At 37.5% G+C, this 19850-nt stretch overlaps 1 protein-coding gene across 11 annotated transcripts in view; it reads left to right on the plus strand.

Moving 5' to 3' along the window:
* Window positions 1–19850, plus strand: part of ABCC9 (ATP binding cassette subfamily C member 9) — a gene marked incomplete at both ends in the record, with an annotated part of 138976 nt that overhangs the window by 78607 nt on the left and 40519 nt on the right. For all 11 annotated transcript variants that reach the window (XM_079716026.1, XM_079716030.1, XM_079716032.1 and 8 more), the window contains 6 exons: window positions 3811–3948; window positions 4077–4202; window positions 8646–8742; window positions 15971–16200; window positions 17049–17197; window positions 17414–17483. In XM_079716026.1, coding sequence (XP_079572152.1) covers window positions 3811–3948; window positions 4077–4202; window positions 8646–8742; window positions 15971–16200; window positions 17049–17197; window positions 17414–17483 — 810 coding nt within the window. The remainder of the gene's footprint in view (window positions 1–3810; window positions 3949–4076; window positions 4203–8645; window positions 8743–15970; window positions 16201–17048; window positions 17198–17413; window positions 17484–19850) is intronic.

Raw genomic sequence — 19850 nt, forward strand, 5'->3', positions numbered from 1 at the left:
TATATATTCTATCCCGAGGACATGTTTATCTTACAACTGGAAGTTTGTACCTTTTGACCACTTTCACCCATTTTCCCCAACCCCGCATCCCCACCTCTGGCAAACACCAATTTGTTTTCTGAATTTATGAGTTCACTTTTTTTTAAATTTTGAATTCCACGTATAAGTGAGAGCATATAATATCTGTTTTTCTCTGTTTGACTTATTTTACTTGGCACAATGCCATCACAAATGGCAGAATTTCCTACCTTTTTATGGATGAATAATTTTTCACATTGTCTTTACCCATTCATCCATTGATGGACATTTAGGTTGTTTCCATATCTTGGCTATTGTACATAATGCTATAATGAATATGGAAGTTCTTAATGAACATTGAGATAATGATTTCATTTCCTTTAACTAAATACCCAAAAGTGGAATTGCTGGATCATATGGTAGTTCTATTTTTAAAAATTTGAGGAACGTCCGTACTTTTTTTCCATGGTGGCTGCACGAATTTACATTTCCAACAGTGCACAAGAGTGCTCTTTTCTCCACATCCTCACCAACATTGGTTATTTCTTGTCTTTTTGATAATAACCTATCTAACAGATGAGAGGTGATATCTCATAATTTGATTTGTATTTCCCAGATAATTAAAGATATTGAGCATCTTTTCATGTTCTTGTTGGCCATTTGTATGTCTTCTTTGGAAAAATATCTATTCAGATCCTCTGACCATTTTTAAATTGGATTGTTGGAGTCTTTTTGCTATTGAGTTGTATGAGTTCTGTATATATTTTGGATATTAACCACTTATCATATATATGATTTGCAAATATTTTATCCCATTTCATAAGTTGCCTTTTCATTTCGTTGATGGTTTCCTTTACTGTACAAAATCTTTTTAGTTTGATGCAGTCTCACTTGTTTATTTTTGCATTTGTTCCTTTTGTTTTTGGTATCAGAATCTTAAAAAAGCATTGCCAAGACCAATGTCAGGGAGCTTATCCACTATGTTTTCTCCTAGGAGTTTTATGGTTTAAGGTCTTATGTTCATGTCTTTGATTCATTTTGAGCTGATTTTTATGTGTGATGTAAGATAGTGGTCCAGGTTCATTTTTTTTACATGTGGCTGTCCAATTTTCCCAGCACCATTTATCAAAGAGATTACCCTTCCCCCATTGTATATTCTTGGCCCCTTTGTTGTAAATTAATTGACCATATGTGCATGAGTTTATTTCTGGGCTCTCTGTGTTTTTTCCATTGATCTATGTGTCTGTTTTTATGCCAGTAAGATACTGTTTTGTTTATGATAGCTTTGTAATACAGTTTGAAATCAGGAAGTATGATACCTCCAGCTTTGTTATTCTTTCTCAAGACTGCTTTGGTTATTAGGGGTCTTTTGTGGTTCTATACAAAGTTTGGAATTGTTTGATTCATTTCTGTGAAAAATGTCATTGGAATTTTGATAGGGATTGCATTGAACCTCTAGATCATTTTTGGTAGTATGGACATTTTAACAATATTAATTTTTCCAATCCATGAGCACAAGACATCTTTCCATTTATTTGTATTTTCTTCAGTTTCTTTCATCAGTGTCTTAGAGTTTTCAGTGCACAGGTCTTTTACCTCCTTGGTTAAGTTTATTCCTTAGACATTTTATTCTTAAGTTTATTAAGTTTATTCCTTAAACATTTTATTATTTTTGATGCAATTACAAATGGGGTTGTTTTCCTAATTTCTCTTTCTGATAGTCTGTTATTAGTGTATAGAAGTGCAACTGATTTTGGTATATTGATTTTGTATCCTGCAACTTTATTGACCTTGTTCATTAGTTCTGTTAGTTTTTTGATGAAATCTTTAGGGTCTTCTATAGAAAAATGTCATCTGCAAATAGGGATAGTTTTACTTCTTCCTTTCCCATTTGGATGTCTTTTATTTCTTTTTCTTGACTAATTGCTCTGGCTAGGACTTCCAGTACTATGTTCAATAAAAGTAGTGAGAGTTGGCATTGTTCTTGATCTTAGAGGGACAGTTTTCAGCTTTTTACCATTAAGTATGATGTTAGCTGTGGGCTTGTCATATATGACCTTTATTATGTTGAGGTATGTTCCCTCAATACCTACTTCATTCAGAATTTTTATCATGATTGAATGTTGAACTTTGTCAAATGCTTTTTCTGCATCTATTGAGTTTATCATATGATTTTTATCCTTCATTTTATTATTGTGGTGTATCACATTGATTTACAAATGTTGAACCATCCTTGCATCCCTGGAATAAATCCAACTTGGTCATGGTGTTTGAATATTTTACTGACTGTTGAATTCAGTTTGTTAATATTTTGTTGAGAATTTTTGCATCTATGTTCATCAGAGACATTGATCTGTAATTTTCTTTTCTTGTGGTGTCTTTATGCTAGCTTTGTAAAATGAGTTTGGAAGTGTTCTTTCCTCTTCTGTTTTTTGGGAAAGTTTGAGAAGGATTGGTATTAATTCTTCTTTAAATGTTTGGTTGAATTCACCACTGAAGCCATCTGTTCCTGGACCTCTGTTTGTTGGGCGGTGTTTTTTGATTACTGATTCAACTCACTTGCCAGTAATTGGTCTGTTCAGATTTTCTAATTCTTCATGATTCAGTTTCTGTAGGTGTTTGTTTCTAGGAATTTATCCATGTCATTTAGGTGTCCAGTCTGTAGGTATATCATTTTTCATAGTAGTCTTATGATCCCTTGTATTTGTGTGGTATGAATTGTAACGTTGCCTTTTTCATTTATAATTTTATCTGAATCCTCTCATTTTTTCTTGGTGAACCTAGCTAAAGGTTTATCCATTTTGTTTACCTTTGCAAAAAATCAGCTCCTAGTTTCATTGTCTTGTTAGTCTGGATTTTATATATTTCCACTCTGATATTTGTTATTTCCTTCCTTCTACTAACTTTGGGCTTAGTTTGTTCTTTTTTTCCAGTTTTTTTGAGGTGTAAAGTTAAGTTGTTTATTTGAGGTCTTTCTTTTTTCTTAATATAGGCATTTATTGCTATAAAATTCTTTTAGGACTGCTTTTGGTGCATCCCATAAGTTTTGATATGTTGTGTTTCATTTTCATTCATCTCAAGATAGTTTTTGATTTCCTCTTTTGAGTTCTTCTTTGACCCATTAGTTGTTCAGGAGCATGTTGTTTCATCTCCACATATTTGTGAATTTTCCAGGGGTGGAGTTTATGGTGAGAGTGTGTCTCAGCCTTTCCTACTTATTTTGATATATTTTCTCAGTTGCTTAATGTGCCAGAATCACTCAACTAGTTTCTGGATTTCTTTCAGAGGGAATTGCTCCATGTGTAGCTGTATATTCAGTGTGTCCATGGTAGGAGAGAAATTCAGGAGCCTCCTATGTTGCCATCTTGGTCTAGAGTCTACACCTATTTTTATTATTTAAACTTTATTGATAAAGTTTATTGATAAACTCCAATTATCATTTCATTCAATTGATAAACTCGAATTATCATTTCATTCTTTGTTTTCGTGTTTTGTTATAGGTTGTCAAGTAATGTTGGTTTTTGAACTTGGATATTCTATACATAAGAATTCAAACTACTTCGAATACTGTTATTTACTTTTTAAATTAGTTTTTAAGTGAAAGAGAAAATAAAAGCTTCATTTTTAATTTAGTACCTTTTTTGTAATTTAAAGTTATTCAGAGTCTGTTTATTATAAATAGGATTTGTGAGATAATCTGCCTTTAGTTATTTGTATTTCTGCTTTCTGGAGGGTTTAGTTACAAAGAGAATATAAAAATTTTTCATCATCTCTCCATTTTACTTGTTGTAGGATGATCCATTTTCTGCCTTGGACATTCACTTGAGTGATCACTTAATGCAGGAAGGGATTTTGAAATTTCTCCAAGATGACAAGAGGACACTTGTTCTTGTGACTCACAAATTACAATATCTAACACATGCTGACTGGGTAAGAGTTTAAAAGAAATTTCATTAATTTTTATATTACAATTATATAAATGTTTTCTGAGATAAAGATAATTCTCTTGGCCAATTAAGGATTTTCGTCACAATTCTTCTAATATGTGCTTTCCTTAGATCATAGCCATGAAAGATGGAAGTGTTCTAAGAGAAGGAACTTTGAAGGACATTCAAACCAAAGATGTTGAGCTTTATGAACACTGGAAAACGCTTATGAATCGGCAAGATCAAGAACTAGAAAAGGTAATTGCTCAGAGTTCAGAAAAGTTCAGAGTTGAGTCCAGAAGAGTCAGAAATATAGTGCATAATTACTAAAAAAACTTTTAGAGAAATATTACCATTTAATGTTTGATGATATAACAGTCCTCACCTGAAATCTGAAATAATTGTATATTTATATATCATTAATTGATAGATTACTTTGAAACTAAAAAATTCTAGTGATATCTTTCAGATGACGTGTTGTCAGCCTTTTAGAGGAATTTTATTTGAATTGGAGGCATATTACAATCATATGTGTGTTTAAAACTTAAACTACTTGCTCAAGCATGCTATTTCCTCATTTTATCTTATTTTTCCTTATGTATGTCTTATTTTCCTCACCTGTAATATGAGAGTATTTTCATTCACCATTTACAAGTGGAGGGTTGTGAGCAAAACAAAATCTGAGATGGTTTTGAAAGAAGGAAGAGCTATGAGCTGTGGGTATAGTGGTAAAGCATGTCTGGGATAGATTTGGGGGGTGAAGGAAGGTAATCAGAAGGAAATAACAATAAAGCTTTATATTTGGATAGTTTTTAAAGTCCACAAAGCCTTTTTACATGATCTCTGTTAATTCTCACAAAATAAGCAAAAAATATCAGAAATAAGTAAAGAAAATATGATCTCACTCTTACAAATGAGAAAACTGAGGCTCAGAGAGGCTAAGTAATTTGCCTAAAGTTGTACAGTACATATAATAAGTGGTACCAATTGAATTTGAACCCAGGTCTCTACCCAATGTAATTCCAGTATAATGTAAGTATAACATTGAATGAAATGATAGCAGAGTTGGAAACCAGATTGAGTATGATAAAAGAAGAACTCATGGTTGAGAGGTGAATTATAAATTGAATTAGTTAATTTTCAAAATGTTTTCTCTTGAGTTGGGACTAGGAAGTGTCTAGAATTCAGTAGTCCTGGCTAGGAATGAGCATTATAAAATGAAAATGTTTATATCAGCAAATTTCTGAAAAAATCAAGAAATTAAAATGTATTATTTCATAAAGGAAAAATGATCTATGTTTCAATAGCAAAAGGAAGATAAAAAGTCAGACAAACCATGGGATTGCTCTGTCTTCTGCAGCTTTGCCAAAGATCTCAAAAGTAAACTACAAACTTCTCAAAATATGGAAGAAAAGATATATGTAAAAGTCTTGAAGTAGACTAGGACAAATCACAGAACCTTCGAAATGAGGATATTCATCAAAATATGACAATGTACAATTGGCAAGAGCCCACTAAAGAATTATGTGGTGGAGTGCTTGATTGTAAACTTACTGGGATGGCTCCAAATGACATTTTTTCAGTGGTCTAGATGCCAGGGACAAAAGAAAATGATGTAAGCTTAAGGAGTGGACCATTTATGGTTTACTTTGGAAAGAAGATCTGGAAAAACACAGACAGAGAGAGAGAGAGGACGCTCTTGGCTTGATTTTTTAGTAATACTGATTATTGAGCAAGCCAGGAAGAAAGTCCATTACATTGTGTTTAGAAATGAAGTGATCACTCAAGATAGCCTAACTCTGTAATTAAAGACACATCACAGGGTTATAAATCAGCTGAGGGAGATATGGAGCAAGTTAAGGTGTGGAAAGGGCAAATCCAGTTGCGGGGTTAACCAGTGGCCAGTAGAAGCCAGCATGAACCATGCACCTGCCCAGAATCCTCACCTGGGGCTGGAGGGAGGTTACTGCCATCCAGAGAAGGACAGGCGCCTGAAATTCATCTGAAGCCAGGAAGAGTCACACTGTGGGGAATAAGACCGCAACACCTTGGGGAAGTTTTCTGTTTTTTGTTTCTTCTTTTTTGTTTTTTGTGGTAAGCGGGCCTCTCACTGTTGTGGCCTCTCCTATTGCGGAGCACAGGCTCCAGACGCGCAGGCTCAGCGGCCATGGCTCACGGGCCCAGCTGCTCCGTGGCATGTGTGATCTTCCCAGACCGGGGCATGAACCCGTGTCCCCTGAATCGGCAGGTGGACTCCCAACCACTGCGCCACCAGGGAAGCCCACCTTAGGGAAGTTTTCATAGAAACAGCTTCTGAATATGTTCTGTGGCAGGATGGGGTATTTGCCTAGAACACTGGTTCTCAACCAGGGTCACTTTTGTCTTCTTGGGGACATTTGGCAACATCTAGAGACATATTTAGTTGTCACAGTTGTGGAGCAGGTGCTACTGGAATCTAGTGGGTAGAGGACAGGGATGCTGTTAAACATTCTACAGTGCACAGGGCAGCCCCCATGACAAAGAATTTTCTGACCCAAAATGTCAGTAGGTTGAGAAAGCCTGGTTTAGAGCCAGAGCAGATCAAGCAAGTGGACAAGGGAGTGAAACTAAAGAACTCACAAAACATCCCATCTCAGGGCTTTAGACAGATCTGTCAGTTTAAGGGTTAAGGAATAAGGGGGAAAGAATATGCTAAAAGGATAGAAATGGCAGCTATGAAAAGGAGAAGTGTATAACACTTTAAGCTGATTTAAATGTTATTAAAAATTCTATCTTGGATGGCATCACCCATTGTTTTCATAATGTTATTAAACAAAATAAAGTAGCATCTTTGGACATTTCTTCCCCCAGCCTCCAACCCACACCTTGACCTGACCCTTCACAGGCATTCAGTAAATATTTATTGGATGAATGACACTAAATTTTTATTTACTTAATCCAGATATCAACACAATTTAAAATATTCAACCTCAAATGAGCTTAATATGAGCATTTACTTATAAGAAAAATGACTAAAATTAAAATCCCCAAGATGTTAAATCTTTTGTTCACACAGATTGGCGAGTTGAACAAGAACCAGATCCTCTGTTTTTCCATGTACAGGTTTATTTCATTTCGTTACACTATACACAAAGGATTAGGTCCTTTCTAATTTGGGGTTTTATTTACTCTCATGTACAAGTGTTGGTTTTCATATCGTTAGGCACAATTAAAACCTAATGTAAATGTGATGAATTGGGAGATTGGGGTTGACATATATACACTAATATGTATAAAATAGATAACTAATAAGAACCTGATGTATAAAAAAATAAATAAAATACAATTTTTTTAAAAAGCTAATGTAAAATTGTCTCTGAAAAAATACTATTCAAGAGACGCTTTCGCTTTTACTTTTTTTTAAATTCAAGAACTTGGAAGCGACAGAGCCTTCTAGAATAGCAAGTCTCCTAAATCACACATGTTGTATGAGGCCAAACAAACAAAAACAAAAAACAGGACCACTATCTAGAGACTGATCACCAAAGAATTAGTGGTTTATCAGTGTCGCAACTGTGATTTTTTTTTTTTATGTCAGCATGTACAGGAAGCTCTCAAATTACCATAGATTCGAAAAGCCTGTGGCTCAGTTATTTGGAACTCAGAATGCATTTCCCCACAGAAACAGGGAGATGGTTAGTTTCCCAGACTGTCCTGCAGAAGCTGATTTAACCCACAGTGTAACTGAACTGATGCTACTAATCCAGTTACGAAGGGGGCGGAGCGTTGGAAGCAGAGAACTGGAGAAAACAAAATGCTTTTCCCTTTCTCAGCACAAGACAAGTCAGGAGCAACCCTTAAAAATTTGCAAAGTTTGTTTTCACCATTTTTCTCTTCTTTCTGCTTATCTTCCCTTCCCAGGGCTTTCTCCTAAACTGCTAGGCAGCTGAATACCCTCCTTTCCCATTTGCATCAAAATTACCCACCTTCTGGGCTTCCCTGGTGGTGCAGTGGTAGAGAGTCCGCCTGCTGATGCAGGGGACATGGGTTCGTGCCCGGGTCCGGGAAGATCCCACATGCCGCGGAGCGGCTAGGCCTGTGAGCCATGGCTGCTGAGCCTGCTCAGCCGGAGCCTGTGCTCCGCAATGGGAGAAGCCACAACAGTAAGAGGCCCGCGTACCACAAAATTACCCACCTTCCTTCAATTTCTATTGAAGTCCTTTTCTTTTGTGCTGTTCCCTTAGTGAGATGCTCAGTCAGAATTTCATCTCGATTTAATAATTCATAATATTAGTGGATGACTGATAGTGCTTTAACCAATCCAGAAACACATGCATTTTTCAAGGAAGATATTTGTTAACATAGATGACTTTAGTTAGAAAAATTACAGGAGTACATGAAAGTGACATAAAAGAGCAATGGTGGATCCAGGCTTTAAGGCTAGGGGAGGTGTCCCCCTGCCCCTGGGGTCAGCTCCATCAAGTTTTTACTACTTTTCCTGGCTTCTTACTGCCCTACACCTCTGAGCTCTGAGACATTTTCCACAAACCTCAGGCATTACTCCTATGACAGGAGTTGCGCATCCATCTGTAGCATGAACAGAGCCCAAGACCCAGAAAGGTAACTAAGGATTGGTTCTTGGTACGTGTGGGTCACTGATTGATAAGTAGAAGTTGACTGTGGCTGTGAGCTCCTTGAATGATAGCACAGTGTTTCCTGTAGGATATGGAAGCTGACCAAACAACTTTAGAGAGGAAAACACTCCGAAGAGCCATGTATTCAAGAGAGGCAAAAGCCCAACTGGAGGATGAAGACGAAGGTAGACCTTTTTTTATGTCTGACACATTCAAATGGGTAATAGAATGTGAGGGTCGTTCTTTAGCAAATGATGTGTGCATATGTCAGTGAGGAATGACTAGCCACTTTGCAGCAGGTGGAAAGGCCAAATCAAATACATAAAACTGAAATGGAAAGAAAAAGAGTGAAGGAAAGGTGTGTGCGATCAACCAACAAGCATCTTGAGGGACTTCCCACAGTGTGTCTTAGTATTTTTGTGCTGTGTGTGACAGAGAGTTGACAGGACAACAGGTCTACATCATTGTTCAGATAAATTGGAAAGGTATAGTATAATAAAATGTCTGTCCTTTGGAAATAAACAATAAATGGGGAATATGGAGAAAATACTGCTTTGAAAGACATACTTGAGTCAGTAGGTTCTTACGGGGTTTTCATGATAACACAGCAATGAAGACTAAGAGGATGAGAAAGCTGTTTGTTATATTTCAGTTTTCTGGATCTAGTAAGGTATAGCAGGGAAAAAAGGTTTATGGGAAATTTGAGGAATAAGCGGAAATAGTTACATGACTTTGACATTTGTTGCCGAGAAGTTTGTAAGATAAACCACACTTAAGTCCGTAGAGTAAATGCACTATACTTCATTTTTCCTACATGTTTTTTGCTTAAGACCACATTTCTACAAGCCAGCTAAGAAAGAGAAATTATAATTTCAAACTGAAGGACACCAAAATATGTTATCTTTATTCATCATATGATAATTATTGTGTTTCAATAAATTCTCATTAAGTAAATAAATGAATGAATAAATGAATTTTGTACTCCAGTTTCTTAGATTTAAGAATTTCTTTTAACATCTTTATTGGAGTATAATTGCTTTACAATGTTGTGCTTGTTTCTGATGTATAACAAAGTGAATCAGCTTATGTGTACATATATCCCCATATCCCCTCCCTCTTGCATCTCCCTCCCACCCTCCCTATCCATCTAGGTGGTCACAAAGCACTGAGCTGATCTCCCCAGGGGATGCAGCTGCTTCCCACTAGCTATCTATTTTATATTTGGTAGTGTATATATTTCAGTGATACTCTCCCAATTCATCCGAGCTTACCCTTCCCCCTCCCCCTGTCCTCAAGTCCATTCTCTAAGTCTGCCTAGAGAATGGTGCATCAGAACCATTTTTTCTTTTTTTAAATTTTAGATTCTATATATATGTGTTAGCATATGGTATTTGTTTTTCTCTTTCTGACTTAATTCACTCTGTATGACAGACTCTAGGTCCATCCATCTCACTACAAATAACTCAATTTCGTTTCTTTTTATGGCTGAGTAATATTCCATTGTATATTTGTGCCACATCTTCTTAATCTATTCATCTATTGATGGACACTTAGGTTGGTTCCATGTCCTGGCTATTGTAAATAGTGCTGCAATGAATATTGTGGTACATGACTCTTTTTGAATTATGGTTTTCTCAGGGTATATGCCCAGTAGTGGGATTGCTGGGTTGTATGGTAGTTCTATTTTTAGTTTTTTAAGCCCCCTCCATACTGTTCTCCATAGTGGCTGTATCAATTTACATTCCCACCAACAGTGCAAGAGTGTTCCCTTTTCTCCACACCCTCTCCAGCATTTATTGTTTGTAGATTTTTTGATGATGGCCATTCTGACCAGTGTGAGGTGATACCTCATTGTAGTTTTGATTTGCATTTCTCTAATGATTAGTGATGTTGAGCATCCTTTCATGTGTTTGTTGGCAAACTGTGTATCTTCTTTGGAGAAATGTCTATTTAGGTCTTCTGCCCATTTTTGGATTGAGTTGTTTGTTTTTTTGATATTGAGCTGCATGAGGTGCTTGTATATTTTGGAGATTAATCCTTTGTCAGTTGCTTCATTTACAAATACTTTCTCCCATTCTAAGGGTAGTCTTTTCATCGTGTTTATGGTTTCCTTTGCTGTGCAAAAGGTTTCAAGTTTCATTAGGTCCCATTTGTTTATTTTTGTTTTTATTTCCATTTCTCTGGTAGGTGGGTCAAAAAGGATTTTGCTGTGATTTTTGTCATAGAGTGTTCTGCCTATGTTTCCCTCTAAGAGTTTTATAGTGTCTGGCCTTATATTTAGGTCTTTAATCCATTTTGAGTTTATTTTTGTGTATGGTGTTAGGGAGTGTTCTAATTTCATTCTTTTAAATGTAGCTGTCCAGTTTTCCCAGCAACCCTTATTGAAGAGGCTGTCTTTTCTCCATTGTATATTCTTGCCGCCTTTATCATAGATAAGGTGACCATATGTGTGTGGATTTATCTCTGGGCTTTCTATCCTGTTCCATTGATCTATATTTCTGTTTTTGTGCCAGTACCATACTGTCTTGATTACTGTAGCTTTGTAGTATAGTCTGAAGTCCAGGAGCATGATTCCTCCAGCTCCATTTTTCTTTCTCAAGATTGCTTTGGCTGCTCGGGGTCTTTTGTTTTTCCATACAAATTGTAAAGTTTTTGTTCTAGTTCTGTGAAAAATTACATTGGTAGTTTGATAGGGATTGCATTGAATTTGATAGGTAGTTTGATAGGGATTGCTTTAGGAAGTATAGTCATTTTCACAATGTTCATTCTTTCAATCCAAGAACATGGTATGTCTCTCTATCTGTTTGTATCATCTTTGATTTCTTTCATCAGTGTCTTATAGTTTTCTGCATACAGGTCTTTTGTCTCCCTAGGTAGTTTATTCCTAGGTATTTTATTCTTTTTGTTGCAGGCGTAAATGGGAGTGATTCTTTAATTTCTCTTTCAGATTTTTCATCATTAGTGTATAGAAATGCAAGAGATTTCTGTGCATTAATTTTGTATCCTGCCACTTTACCAAATTCATTGATTAGCTCTAGTAGTTTTATGGTAGCATCTTTAGGATTCTGTATGTATAGTATCATGTCATCTACAAACAATGACAATTTTACTTTTTCTTTTCTGATTTGGATTCCTTTTATTTCTTTTTCTTCTCTGATTGCTGTAGCTAAAACTTCCAACACTGTGTTGAATAATAGTGGTGAGAGTGGACAACCTTGTCTTGTTCCTGATCTTAGTGGAAATGGTTTCAGTTTTTCACCACTGAGAACGATGTTGGCTGTGGGTTTGTCATATATGGCCTTTATTATGTTGATGTAAGTTTCCTCAATGCGTACTTTCTGGAGAGTTTTTACCATAGTTGGGTGTTGAATTTTGTCGAAAGCGTTTTCTGCATCTATTGAGATTATCATATGGTTTTTATCCTTCAGTTTGTTAATATGGTGTATCACATTGATTGATTTGCATATATTGAAGAATCCTTGCATTCCTGGGATAAACCCCACTTGATCATGGTGTATGATCCTTTCAGTGTGCTGTTGGATTCTGTTTGCTAGCATTTTGTTGAGGATTTTAGCATCTATGTTCACCAGTGATATTGGTCTGTAGTTTTCTTTGTTTTGACATCTTTGTCTGGTTTTGGTATCAGGGTGATGGTGACCAGGTAGAATGAGTTTGGGAGTGTTCCTCCTTCTGCTATATTTTGGAAGATTTTGAGAAGGATAGGTGTTAGCTCTTCTCTAAATGTTTTGGGCTTCCCTGGTGGCACAGTGGTTGAGAGCCCGCCTCCTGATGCAGGGGACACGGGTTTGTGCCCTGGTCCGGGAAGATCCCACATGCCGCCGAGCGCCTAGGCTCGTGAGCCATGCCCACTGAGCCTGCGCATCTGGAGCCTGTGCTCCGCAACAGGAGAGGCCACAACAGTGAGAGGCCTGCGTACCGCAAAAAAAAAAAAAAAAAAAAAAAAAAAAAAAAAAAGAATAAAAATTTATTAAAATAAAAAAGTAATTTAAAAAAAGAAGAGAGCAACCAAACCAATAAACAAATCCACCAATGATAATAAGCGCTAAAAACTGTACTAAGATAAGCATAAAGATCAATAACTAGTCAGTTGCAGACAGCAAACCCCAAGTCTACAGTAGCTCCGACGTCCACCACCTCAATTTTGGGATGATTTGTTGTCTATTCAGGTATTCCACAGATGCAGGGTACATCAAGTTGATTGTGGAGATTTAAGCCGCTGCTCCTGAGGCTGCTGGGAGTGATTTCCCTTTCTCTTCTTTGTTTGCACAGCTCCCGGGGTTCAGCTTTGGTTTTGGCCCCACCTCTGCATGTAGGTCACACTCAGGCATCTGTTCCCCACCCAGACAGGACAGGGTTAAGCCGGTGGCTGATTGGGGAGCTCTGGCTTACTCAGGCTGGGGGGAGGGAAGGGTACAGTAGTTATAATTGGAATGCGGGGCTGAGCCAGCAGCGGCAGAGGCCAGCGTGACTTTGTAACAGCCTGAGGTGCACCGTGTGTTCTCCCAGGGAAGTTGTCCCTGGATCAAGGGACCCTGGCAGTGTTGGGCTGCACAGGCTTCCGGTGGGAGGGGTGTGTGGATAGTGACCTGTGCTTGCACACAGGATTCTTGGTGGCTGCAGCAGCAGTGTTAGCATTTCATGCCCATCTCTGGGGTCCGAGCTGATAGCCATGGCTCGCGCCTGTCTCTGGAGCTCATTTAGGCGGTGCTCTGAATCCCCTCTCCTCGTGCACCCCGAAACAATGGTCTCTTGCCTCTTTGGCAGGTCCAGGTTTTTTCCTGGACTTCCTCCCGGCTAGCTGTGGCGCACTAGCCCCCTTCACGCTCTGTTCATGCAGCCAACCCCAGTCCTCTCCCTGAGATCCGACCTCCAAAGCCCGAGCCTCAGCTCCCAGCCCCCACCCGCCCTGGTGGGCAAGCAGACAAGCCTCTCGGGCTGGTGAGTGCTGGTCGGCACCGATCCTCTGTGCGGGAATCTCTCCTCTTTGCCCTCTGCACCCCTGTTGCTGCGCTCTCCTCCGTGGCTCCGAAGCTTCTCCTCCCCACACCCTGTCTCCGCCCCGGGAAGGGTCTTCCTAGTGTGTGGAAACCTTTCCTCCTTCACAGCTCCCTCCCACTGTTGCAGGTCCCGTCCCTATTCTTTTGTCTCTGTTTTTTATTTTTTCTTTTGCCCTACCCAGGTACGTGGGGAGTTTCTTGCCTTTTGGGAAGTCTGAGGTCTTCTGCCAGCATTCAGTGGGTGTTCTGTAGGAGTTGTTCCACATGTAGATGTATTTCTGATGTATTTGTGGGGAGGAAGGTGATCTCCACGTCTTATTCCTCCACCATCTTGAAGGTCTCCCCTAAGAAAGTTTTAAAAGAATGTTTGGGGGCTTCTCTGGTGGTCCAGTGGTTAGGACTCAGCGCTTTCACTGCCATGGCCCTGGAATTCAATCCCTGGTCAGGGAGCTAAGATCCAGTAAGCCACAGGCCATGGCCACAAAAGCAAAAGCAAAAACAAACAAACAAACAAACAAACAAAAAGAATGTCTGGTGCTGTAAACAGACAGCCTCTAGAATTGCAGTTACTCTCTCCAGTATTTCAGTAGTGAATATTGCATTTGAGAGGCTGACTCTGTCCTGGGCTTGCTGTGTTAATCCATTTTGTCAGGTATAAAATAAGATAATAATACTTTTCTTACAGAGTAGAAGGAAATAACTTACACCAAAGGGTCCAGTATGGTGCATATTACCTAGTAGATTGCTCCTCCTGGTGCTGTCAGTATGTCTGTTCAAGCCACCAGGAAGGGAAAAAAGAAAGTAGCTGCCCATATTTTTTTTTTACTGCTAACCATTGGCCAGTTCATCATCTGGACAGATTAGGTTCTGGGGAAGTGAAGAAATGCTGTCTTAACTGGGCAGCTATAGGCAAGCTGAAATTTCAATTAATATGGAAACAGAGAATAGATATTGAGGAAACACAGTCTTCAAGTGTCTACCCCTTTGATCATGCAAATTTCGAATCCTGTTCTCACACATTGGACCCACCCTTACCAAAAGGTAGATTATCTGAGACCTGTTCATTTTTGTATCCAGCTTAAATATTAGGATCCTTGGTGATGCTCAGTCTTCCCATCATAGCCACACTTAGATCTCTGTTGTCTGATAACCTGTAAACCAAATTATCTATCTTTCCTACTCACAACCTGCTCACTATACAGTAGTGGAGTGCATACAGGATGACTGCAATGAAAACTGCCTTTGGGAAAAGAAAGAATGGGAAATCCACAACAGTCACTAGACCATACGAATGATCAAATTTTGCTGCTCAGGAAATACCAAAATTCCCTGTCTTTGTAATGGAGTATGTTCTTAAGATACCCATCTAGAAGTTTCCAAGTGGCTTAAAGAGCTGGGAGGACATCCCTGCACATTGTCTTCTGTCCCCTGGCTTTGCCTTCTGGAAGGTTTCTTTTTGCCCATGCTCCTCCATGACCACATTTAAAACTAGCCATAGAGATTATGGATTATTCCATCTTGAACTATGCACAAATTTCAGAGACTGTCTCCTCCTGGTGCAGTTTTACAAATTCAGAAATGTAGAGTTCAAAAAATTATAAATGTTTGCAGGCCTGTCATGTAGTGTTATTGGCAACACCATTCCTTCAATAACTTAGTGAACTTCTAGTCTATATTTCTAGTTAGTTTGATGTGTAATAAATCAGCAAATTGACTCATCCAGACATAGATTTTATGTTTATTTTCTCATTCGCTCATTCTTTCTTTTATTTATTCATTTTCACGTATTTTTTAACTTTTTATTGAGGTAATATTGGTTTATAACATTATGTAAGTTTCAAGTGTACAACATTGTATTTCTACTTCTGTAGACCCTACAGCATGCTCACCACCAAAACAGTTGATCCCCTTTACCCATTTCATCCCCCTCCCCTGCCCCTTTCTCTTCTGGTAACCACTACTCTGTTGTCTGTATCCATGTGTGTTTTTGTGTGGTTTGAGTTGTTCATTTATTTTGTGTTTTTTTGGTTGTTTTTTAAATTATACATATGAGTGAAATTGTACAGTATTTGTCTTTATCTGTCTGACTTGTTTCACTTAGCATAATACCCTCATCAAGATCCATCCATGTGGTCACATATGGCAACATTTCATCTTTTTCATGGCTGAGAATTATTCCATTGTATATATACCACATCTTCTTTATCCATCACCTGTTGATGGGCACTCATCTATTTTTTTAATGAAGTTTTTCCCTGCTAAAAGCATTTTAAATTTCTAAGACTAATATTTGTATTTCTATAAATTTGATGGAGGTTTGTGTGTAGAGGGTGGATAATACAAATTCTATCTTCCCACTGCCTGTCAGAAGATTTAAAAAGTGTTTTGTATGCAGAGGAAGAAGAGGAGGAAGAGGAGGATGATAACATGTCCACTGTAATGAGGCTGAGGACTAAAATGCCATGGAAGACCTGTTGGCGGTACCTCACTTCTGGAGGATTCTTCTTGCTCTTCCTGATGGTTTTCTCTAAGCTTTTGAAGCATTCTGTCATTGTAGCTATAGACTACTGGCTGGCCACATGGACCTCAGAGTACAGTATAAACAATACTGGAAAAGCTGATCAGGTACAGTGAAATGTTGAGATTAACAGTGATACCCTTTTATCTAGTTAGATATGAATACTCTATATGTCACAGGAATTTTGTGGTGTTTTTTGGTTTGTTTTTTACTTATTTTATTGAAGTATAGTTGATTTACAATGTGTTCATTTCTGCTGTACAGCAAAGTGATTCAGTTGTATATATATATGTATATTATTTTTCATTTTCTTTTCCATTATGGTTTATCACAGGATAATAAATATAGTTCCCTGTGCTATACAGTAGTACCTTGTTGTTTATCCATTCTAAATATAATAGTTTGCAGCTGCTAATCCCCAAATCCCAATCCATACCTACCCCACCCTCCCTCCCCTTGGCAACCACAGGTCTGTTCTCTATGTCTGTCACAGGACTTTTGTAATGATTCAGTAAGTTAATTAGAGCAGGACCTGAAATATATCATAAGAAGCATTTAAAGATAATGCTTGGATTTGGATTCAAGGGAGTTATACACATGATATATGTGTTTATGCATAATATACACATTAGACTTCTGTTGTTGTTCTGATGGTATTTGATTTTAACCAGTGAATTAGCTGGTCATTCTGAGATTAGGGATAGCAAGAATGAGCTTTGTGATGTAAAAAGTCAAGAATATTTCAAACCAGAAAACAGACTCTAAGGCTTCATCTGCCCTTAGGCAAACCTTAAAGGAAGGTGAAGGAGTCTCCCAAGAACTACACTCCTTCCACTGTCTAAATTGATGCAGGATAATGAAGTTGATATTGCCAGACTTTGATGTTGGGTGTTCTAGTAAGAAAAAACTCAGCTGATAATTTCTTATGTGCTTTCTTGTGTTGGCTGCTTTTTAGACCTACTATGTGGCTGGATTTAGCATACTTTGTGGAGCAGGTATTTTCCTCTGCCTTGTTACATCTCTCACTGTGGAATGGATGGGTGTCACAGCTGCCAAAAATCTTCACCACAATCTCCTCAATAAGATCATTCTTGGACCAATAAGGTAAAAAAGTAGTTAGCTACTTTACTCCCACACAGAAAATTATAAAAACATGCATTTTTAAATTGAAGTGACATGTGAAATTTTAAAGAATTTATTCAGTCTTTCAGCAGATCAATAGGGATCTTCCCACTTTTATGACCCCAAAATGACTGTTAGCAGTGTTTAGGTTCCAGATAATTTAGTATTATCATACATTCCAATCTGTTCATTCCCTAGATTCTTTGATACCACACCACTGGGACTGATTCTCAATCGCTTTTCAGCTGATACAAATATCATTGATCAGGTGAGTGCCCGAGTTACTTCCAAGTTCAAAAATAAATTTCTCAGTGTAAGCTAAATAACATTTTAAGATAAATCATGATTCCTGTTAACAATAGAGGATTTCTAAAACTTAAATGAAAGCCTGTTTGCATTCATATTAATATTACATATATGCATAAATGATTTCTGGAATAAAATCTTAAAGGAAAACCTTAATTCAAAAAAATTTATGCATGTGGAAGAGGATACTTAGAGAATCAGCATGAAATAAAGAGAAATAGCAAAGAATGAACATTAAAATTTTTTATGTAAAAAAAGGTGATTTTGATCAATGTTGTGTCTCCATTCACAATGGAGGTGTTATAAAGTTCTTAAAGCTTAGTATTAACGCAGAGTGTCTCCCAGAAGTAAAGAATGGAATACCAAGCTGTCTTAGATGTCCTTTACTTTTGTTAGATTGGCTCTTGAATGAGAGAAACTTTAGATGGTGTGATATCTTAGGGAATATTTCAAGGATGCCCAGTTTAGTCTTAGGTCCTTAGGCCTCTAGAAGTTTGTCCTGAAGTTAAAGACCTCAAACTCTGAAATTGGATCACTCCATGACCGGACTCCTTAGGGTGATTGAGCAAAGACTTGGGAAATCCAGCCCTTTCCTTTTCTGATTTTTCAGAGTGGCCTTAAGAACACCTAAATTACCATCAATTTAGTAAAAGAATGGTGCATGCAGCTGACTAAAATGTATGCTGAAAAATTTTGATGTTTTCACAACATTGGTGTCAGGTCATGCTACACCTAAAACACTTCCTAAGAAATACATATTGGAAAAGAAGAGACAGGACACTCCTTATTTGGAAGATGATGCTATTGCTACCTAGAGAGTCCAAAACAGTCAGTACAATAAAGAACCAACTAGAAAGTTAAGCAGAATATCTACATAAGACATACGATATAAAAGTCAGTAACTTTCTCCACACCAATTAAAAATTATGTGAAAAATAAATTTCACTTATAATAACAACAAAAACTATGAAAAGAAAAATAAACATAATATGAAGAAAAGTGATCCAACAATCCTGGAAATCATAAAAATCATAAACATATATATATATATATATATATACATACATATATATATATATAAAATATTCCCTATCAGATACCTAAAAAATACTATAAAATTAAAACACTCTGATGATCACAGAAAACAAGCAGATCAAAAGAACAAAGTGGAGAACTCAAAAACACCAGCATATCTTGAATCAGTAAGAAAAGGAATATTTTTTCCATAAAGGGTATCTTGAATCAGTAAGAAAAGGAATATTTTTTCAGTAAAGGGTGTTGGGACAATTAACTACCTATAAAATACAAAGCAAATTCACATGTAATAAAGAGGGCCATCTAAAAACGTAAAACTATAAAATAAAATGTAGGAGAGTAGTTTTAGAATTTTGGGTGGGAAAGGTCTTTATAAGTAAGACACAAAACTCAGAGACAATAAGAGAAAAGGCCAACAGAAATGACTCTAAAATTTTAAACTTCTATTGAGCCAAAAGCATCAGAGACATATTTAAAAGGTCATAGATTCATTGGGAGAAAAACTGGCAACATATGTAAAGAAAGAGGATAAACGTCCATGATACATAAAGAACATCTAAAAATCAATAAGGAAGATAAACAATCCAATGAAAAATGTGCAAAGAATATGAGCAAGCAATTAAATTAACTTAATAGAGGAATAGCTAAACATGTTTTTTAATGCTATGCAGCTGTTAAAAAGAAATAGATTTGTATATAGTGGCATGGGAAGGTTTACAATCCATCTTGTTCAGTAAAACAAAACAAGCAAATGGACAAATAAGGTTTAGAGTGTAGTGCTATTTGTATAAAATCCCACAAGATAAATAGGTAGATAGGTAAATAACTGACCAAAGATAAGTAGATAGGTTGATGGATAAACAATGGGAAGTGAGTGAAGTTGAAGGAGTGATGAATTGCTTATAATGAAAATGTTTGTATACTACTTTTGGAACTAATTATATAACTATGTTAATATAAAATTCATGATTTGGGGGCTTCCCTGGTGGTGCAGTGGTTAGGAATCCGCCTGCCAATGCAGGGGACACGGGTTTGAACCCTGGTCCGGGAGGATCCCACATGCTGCAGAGCAACTAGACCCGTGTGCCAAACTGCTGAGCCTGCGCCCTAGAGCCTGCGAGCCACAGTTACTGAGCCCATGCGCCTGGAGCCCATGCTCCGCAGCAAGAGAATCCACTGCAAGCCCGCGCACCACAACAAAGGGTGGCCCCTGCTCGCCGCAACAAGAGAGGGCCCGAGTGCAGCAGCGAAGACCCAACGCAGCCAAAAATAAATAAATTAAATAAATAAACTT

Source organism: Hyperoodon ampullatus (assembly GCF_949752795.1).
Source record: "Hyperoodon ampullatus genome assembly, chromosome: 11".
NCBI classification, from domain to species: domain Eukaryota; kingdom Metazoa; phylum Chordata; class Mammalia; order Artiodactyla; family Ziphiidae; genus Hyperoodon; species Hyperoodon ampullatus.